Source organism: Mobula hypostoma, chromosome 4 (assembly GCF_963921235.1).
Source record: "Mobula hypostoma chromosome 4, sMobHyp1.1, whole genome shotgun sequence".
Lineage (NCBI taxonomy): Eukaryota > Metazoa > Chordata > Chondrichthyes > Myliobatiformes > Myliobatidae > Mobula > Mobula hypostoma.
The window spans coordinates 103,715,223-103,722,219 of NC_086100.1; the positions used below are offsets into that span (position 1 = coordinate 103,715,223).

The window sequence follows — 6,997 nt, forward strand, 5'->3', positions numbered from 1 at the left end:
TCCTCTGCACCCTTTCTATAGTTTCCACATGCTTCCCGTAGTGAAGTGACCAGAACTCCAATTGGGGTCTGACCAGGGTCTAATATAGCTGCAACCTTGCCTCTTGGCCCCTAAACTCAATCCCATGATTGATAAAGGCCAATGCACCGTATGCCTTCTTAACCACAGAGTCAACCTGTGCAGCAGCCTTGCGTGTCCTATGGACTCAGACCCCAAGATCCCTCTGAAAGGTCCTCCTCCATCCTGAAATGAGGTTTCTCCTCTGCAATAGTTGGAGACCTCATATGTGTTTCCTCCTTTGCCTACATGATTTTTGACTACCATAGCCTGCCCCCACCCCTCTCCAGTCTGGTTCCATCCATCACCTTCCAGTCTCTGTCACACCTATCCCTCTTAAGGCCATACTCTGGATAGGAAAGCATGCTTTGAATGGCAGGACTCTTAGGAGCATTGATGCACATTGGTGCAAGTCCATAGCTCCCTAAAAGTGACAGTACATGTAGGTAGGGTGGTATGGAAGGCATTTGACATACTTGCCTTCATAGTTTGGGACACTGAGTAGAAAGCTTGGAGTTGTATAAAATTTTTGTTAGGCCGCATTCGGAGTACTGTGAGCAGTCCTGGTTGCCACATCATTGGAGGAATGTGGAGGCTTTGGAGAGCGTATGGAAGAGGTTCACTAGGATGTTGCCGAAATTGGTATTTGTTTCTTCTTGTCACATGTACTGAAATACAGTGAAAAGATTCTTGTCTGTGTGCCTTCCAGACCGATTGTTCTGTGCATAAACACGTCAAGATTGTTAAGAGGAAAACCAAATGCAGAATATCATGTTCTAGTTACAAAGAAAGTCGAATGCACGTAGGCTAGTAAGGAGCAAGGGCCACAGTGAGGTAGATTGGGCGATCAAGGAGAGAGTATTAGGAGAGCTTTGATAAACTTAGAGTGATTTCCTGGAACATTGGAGGTTCAGGGGTGACCTGATGGAAGTGTATGTTATAATAGGAGGCACAGATATAATCGATGGTCAGAGCCTTTTCCCTAGGGTAGAGATGTCAAATACATAGGACACAGCTTTAAGGTGAGACAAAGAAAGTTTAAAGGAGGTTTATGAGGCAAGTGTTTTGTTTACAGAGGTTGCTAGATGCATAGATCACACTGTTAGAGAAGGTGGTGGCAGCAGATCTGACAGAAACAGTCAAGAGGCATTTCGACAGGCGTGGGATGGATGGATATAGATCACGTGCAGGCAAATCGGATCATTTAGTTGGCAGAAGCATTGTAGGCTGTACGGCTTGTTCTAGGTTTGATGTTCTATGTTGTATGTCCAATGATAGCTTTCTCCTGAATCACTAAAACAGCTTGTCTGGCAGTGCTGGTGAGTGAGTTTGCACATGCTGAATAGGATCACTTGCATTTGCTTAGCCTCTCCAGACCCAGACAGATAGGGGGGAAGGAATGGGGAAGGTTTACAGCTTCTGATTGCTACCCAATGGAATCAGCTGGTAAGAAATATGTAAGAGACCAAAAGGATCACCAGGTTCATTTGCCTCCTAAATCCTAAAGTGAGGCACAGCCACAGTAAAGGGGCGTTTGGGTAAAATGCCTATGAAACTTCTCCAATAGGAGTCAGAACTTCAGGAGAGGAGAGGAGAGGAGAAAATGATAGGGGAAAGAAAATTGTAAGTCCATCTAGCAGAGTTTTAACAATCCACCCTGTGAAAGTTTATTCAAGTCCTTGTCTGCCTGGAAACAGATGGCTATTCCCACAGGCAAAATCTGAAGGACTGCCTTGACGTGGCATTGAGTCAGATTTGTTATAGATCTAGTTAGTGGTAAAGAGTTTTGATGATGTTGCCATGGTTGCATCAGTTCAGCTTACCAATTTCAGTTTTAAAAACAGTGTTTATGGAATTTGCTCTTTAAACCCTTCTGTTGTATTATGTCAAAATACTTGCTGAATTTTCATATGAAGAGCAGCAAGTAAATCTGCTGAAATATAGTTTACTTCTCAGATTAAAAGATAATTGCAATTATATCATATATTTATTTTTGTTAATGATTTAGACTTTTAGTGGAAGTTTCAAACACGGATTTCAACAGTTTGGTTATCCAAATCATTGAAAGCAAAAATAACCCTGAAATTCACCATCTTTCAAAATACAGTCAAAAGGACACACAATTTCAAGTGTGTGTGTGTGTGTGTGTGTGTGTGGGGGGGGGGGGGGTTGGGTGAATAGCTGGTGTGTAGGAGAGTGAAGGTGGTGAGTGTATATTTGAGACTATATATTGGAGTACTGACCAGAATAGACATTATTCATTTTGTGTATTCAAACATAAACAAAGAACTAATGAGGAAGCCATTCTTCATGTCAATGTCATTCACAAGCTACTGTTACGTTTAAATGGTTGTTGATGGTAGTTGCAAATCAACTAAAGATTCAAAACGTAAAAGAGAAACTGCTGGAGGAACTTGGTAGGTCGGGCAGCATCTGTGGAGGGAAATGCTCAGTTTGTGTTTTGGGTTCAGACCCTTCACCTATAGATTCAAAGTAATCCCTTGAGTAGAGTTTTGTGGCCAATGGCAAACAAGCAGAACCAGCCTCTTGTAAGACTTGCTCTTGGCCGTTGGCTTTCTGTGGGCTTTGGTAGTGGAAATTCCTGTCCAAGTTCATGCCTCCCTCTAAAGGGTTTCTGGCATCTATATGAAGAAGGCTAGAACTGAGCATCTCCTTAACCAATGACATTGAAGAGTCATTAATTTACTGATTCAGCATCTCGACCAGGAACTCTAGCAAACATTTTTTATGTGAATTAAAGGGTCCTGAACCTAAAATGTCAACTCTGTTTCTCTCCCCATTGATGCCTACTTGACTTCCTGGGTCCTTCCAGAAATTTCCGTTTTTATAGAGAGATTATTATAAAAACTATTTCTATAATCTGGGAATCACCTGATTTATGTATTTAATTATATTTGTGTAGTTACTTGAATTGGGTATTAGACTCAAATATCAATATGAACACTGCTAACAGTACGGCCACGCTAACAACAAAATACAGCCAATGGAGTTACTGAGAGATGTGATCATCTGCTTTACACACACAATGTTTTATCTAGTCTTTCTAATGGAAGCCATAATCAGATCTGGGCATTTTATAAAAAAATGAAGCAACAATTTCCCCCTATTGTGGCAAAAGGGAAGTAGTTACAGTAAAGTCTGTTTCTGATCAAAAAAGTACAAGCTAACAAGGAACTTCTTAACCACTCTAGAATTCTCAACATTAATGTTCTCTGGCAAATACCTACAGTATATGTAACATACTTTGCCTTCTTTATTGAGGGGAAATCAATGTATGCATTCAGTGTAATATAAATACCTGAAACTATAACAGGCCAGCTTAACACAGGGATACTCAAATAATTGTACCAAGTCTATTCGTTAAAAACAGCTCCTGTGGAATTTTATCCTTTGTGTAGAAAGAGTAAAAACTGTAATTATGAAAATAAAGCATTCTGAAGCAGAATTGTGCAGCATGGAATATGATTCCATTTTGTCACCCAGAGCCAATCCTTGTGGCTCCAAAATAATTTTTCTTCTACTGAACCATTAGTTTGGAAAGGTACTGTATCTTCTAGCACAGCAGCTGGAAATATCCATTTGTATTGGCAACCAATTCAGTGATTGATAGTTTATTACTAGAAGCCCTTAATTATAAGTACACATTTCTGCATATAAATGTGTATTCTTTCCGTTAAATACTAAGTGAGAACAGTGAAATGTGTTTGTTACTGTACTAGAAGCCAGGAGTATAGACTAAAGATTTTAAGATAATTGTTCAAATTCCATCAGGGAAGTTTGAGAATCTAAATTCACTTAGCTTAATAAATCTGGAAATCAAAAACTAGCTCCAGCAATGTTGCTCACGAAAAGGCCCAGCCAGTTCACCAATGTCCTCTGAAACAACCAACCCCTTCCCCTCCTCCCTCTCTGGCCTCACCAGCTGAATTTAGACTTTTGGGAAAGATGGTGACCATCTTTAGTAAAGTTTGATTAATGATGGATAATTGCCGGCAATGTCTACCATCCTTTAATGAATAAAAATAAATTAGTATGAGGATTAAACGGTTTCTAAACATATACTGGTACAGTTCAGTATTTATTTGGTAACATATAAAAAGAATAACAGAGACTCTGTTCTTTTCACAGACTTTAACCTCAACTATTTAGTTTCCCAAGGGAATGTTATATAAGTGTTGTTTCATCCTAAAGTGAAACAGATGGTCAACACATAGATTGTTAATGTTTGTTAAAGAGCTTTCTCATCCTGTGTAATATGGATTAATTCACAGCTGGATGGAACTGAAAATGGACCCATAATTGTAAAAGAACAATTAATGGCAGATTTAGATAAAACGTTAATAAAGAAACCATCAGAGACATGGGAGACTTAATAGTGCAGATTGAATTTGAACACTGGTTCCAGAATCAGAACACCATGTTAATCCATCTATTTCCAGAAACTAGAATAGTTGAGCAAACAAGAAAGATGAGAAATGATGAAAAGTAAATAATAAATGCAACTTACCAGCAGTAAGTGGAACCAAACACAATTCATTACCCGGAACATGTAGAATAATTTTGTCAACATTCTTCTCCGTTTCTTGGGCATGAACTGAGACAGAAATCTATGACTGCATGTGTGGAGACCGCAGCACTTCTGAGGAGATTTTTAATTTTTGTTCTGTGTGAAAAGAGGAACTTTGGAATGAAGCACTGTGGGTGGAATGACACATGGTTGGCAGGAGCATCTGGGGAAATCTAGAGGGAGGGACATTATTTAGCATAGGCTTAATGAAATGCATGAAGACAATAAATGTGTGTATTAATAAAGGTTTTATGAGGAACCACAGCCAGGTAATTGAATCTGATAATTTAATTAGGTGCGTACTTCCTTAAGCAATGAAAATAAAAGGTCCAATTAAAAACAAATGGTAAAAGTCATGGTGTAGTGTTCAGATTATGGAATGAGTAAACTCCCAATGTCAGCTGCACTCTCATGAGAAGAAGTTGGTCAGTGTCCAGGAACTGCAACGAGGCATTTCCCTAATATATGCTTCATGAGCAAAGTCGGGGGAGGCCTATCTCCATACAAGGAGCTGGCATCTAATACAGACATGAAATGATAGAAGGAACTTGATAAGATAAAACAACCATAAATAAATATATTAATTGTCCTCTTGACTTAAATTGTTGTTGTCACTTCAAAATTATTGAATAGTTGGAACATATAACATGTTTTAATAGCAAATGTTTATTTTGAAAAATTACTTTGGTTTGGAATTTCTGTGGGCCCAATGGTAGGTTTCTGATGTAATTGGCGGGGGCTTTAATATGACTGCCAGGAAACTGGATAAGTCACTAATCCTAAAAATGGTGAAGGATGATTGAAGGAAGAAAATTTCTACGTTGGCAATATCACAGCCTTCCTAACACTGTGACTTCAACTATAGGACAAGCTCTCAATGGGCTAATCTAAATGCCAACTCCTGTTGCAAACATTATCCATTTTATAAATCCAACATCCTTCAGAGGGGCCAGCAACTGGACAAAGAGTAGATTATCAATATGAATATTTTGTCCATGTCTTCTTCTTGGGCCCTTGGTTCCCCTTGAAGCCATCAGCCATCAATGACCTCCCGTCTCCATTGGCCACCTTCACGAGAGTGGTCTAGGAGTGTCCATCATCTAAGTTCAGCCTCCATGTGTTCTTTGGACATCCCTTTTTGCTCTTTCCTTGGGGGTTCAATTTTAACGCCTGCCTGGTGATAATGTTGGTTGGCTTTCTCAAGGCGTCAATCCACTTCCATTTCGAGTATTTGTATCTCTGTAGATTCCTAGTTGGTGTTTTCCCACACCATTTTGTCAACCCATTTGATACTTAGATTCTTTTACAGGCACTGGTTGATGAAAGCCTGTAGTTTCTGTAGTGTCTTTTTTGTTCTTTTCCAAGTTTCAGAGCCATATAGGAGCACTGTTTTAGGATTCTAATTTTGTTTTTTCATGACATGACTCTAGATGTCTACACTTTCTTCAGGATGTTGAAAATTACTCTGGCATTGTTAATCCTGGCTTTGACTTCCTCATCCATTCCACCATGTGTACTCACGATGCTTCCACGACAGACAAAGGAAGTCCCTTCTTCCAGGTTTATCTCTCATCACTTCGGGTCTATTGCTGATGCAGTTTATCTTCATCACCTTTGTTTTATCTACATTTGGTCTTAAACCCAGTAAGGTGGAGTTGGTGGTCAAGTGTGTTGATTTATCTTGTATTGATATGTTAGAGCAGGTCTGTAGATCCCATGTCACCTTCAAACTCCAGATCATCAAGTTACCGCCACATAGTCTATTGGATTCCATTTCATTTTTCACTTGTCTGTTTCATAGTCCAGACTATTGCCTACAGGAACAGGAAAGGAGCCATCAAACATCTCTGCTTCACCCCAGTGTTGACATTGAAGCTGTCTGACAGTTCTCCTGCATGTATGACTTTGCATGACATGTTGTAGGAATTTCTGCAGTTTTCCATAATCTTTCTTAAGTTTCCATAGGGTGTTTCTGTCTAAGTTATTGAAAACTTTCTCGTGGTCGATGAAGTTGATGTAGAGAGATGTATTCCATTTGATTGACTGTTCTATGATTATTCTTAAGGCAGCTATCTGTTCTGTACAGGACCGATCTTTCCTAAAGCCTGCTTGCTGGTTCCTTAATGTTATGTCAACAGCTTGTTGAAGGTGTTGCAGAATAATTCTGTTTAATATCTTTCTGACCACAAACATTAAGGATAAATCTCTGCAGTTTTTACAGTCTTGTGGGTCACCTTTCTTTGAAGCTTGATTATGTGACTTTCCATCCACTCTTCTTTGTCCCAGGTGCTGCAAAACAAAGTGTCTGAGAAATCAGTCAAAAGTTTAGGGTCTGCCTTCAACAGCTCTAGT

The 6,997-nt window shown here is 39.4% G+C and overlaps 1 protein-coding gene across 1 annotated transcript in view; it reads right to left on the reverse strand.

The window, feature by feature from the left end:
- The window catches only part of LOC134344880 (uncharacterized), a 60,948-nt gene extending 56,241 nt beyond the window's left edge, over positions 1-4,707 (reverse strand). Inside the window, exon 1 of the mRNA XM_063045002.1 lies at positions 4,586-4,707. Coding sequence (XP_062901072.1) covers positions 4,586-4,669 — 84 coding nt within the window. The 5' untranslated portion in view covers positions 4,670-4,707. The remainder of the gene's footprint in view (positions 1-4,585) is intronic.
- Between the last annotated feature and the right edge of the window lie 2,290 nt (positions 4,708-6,997).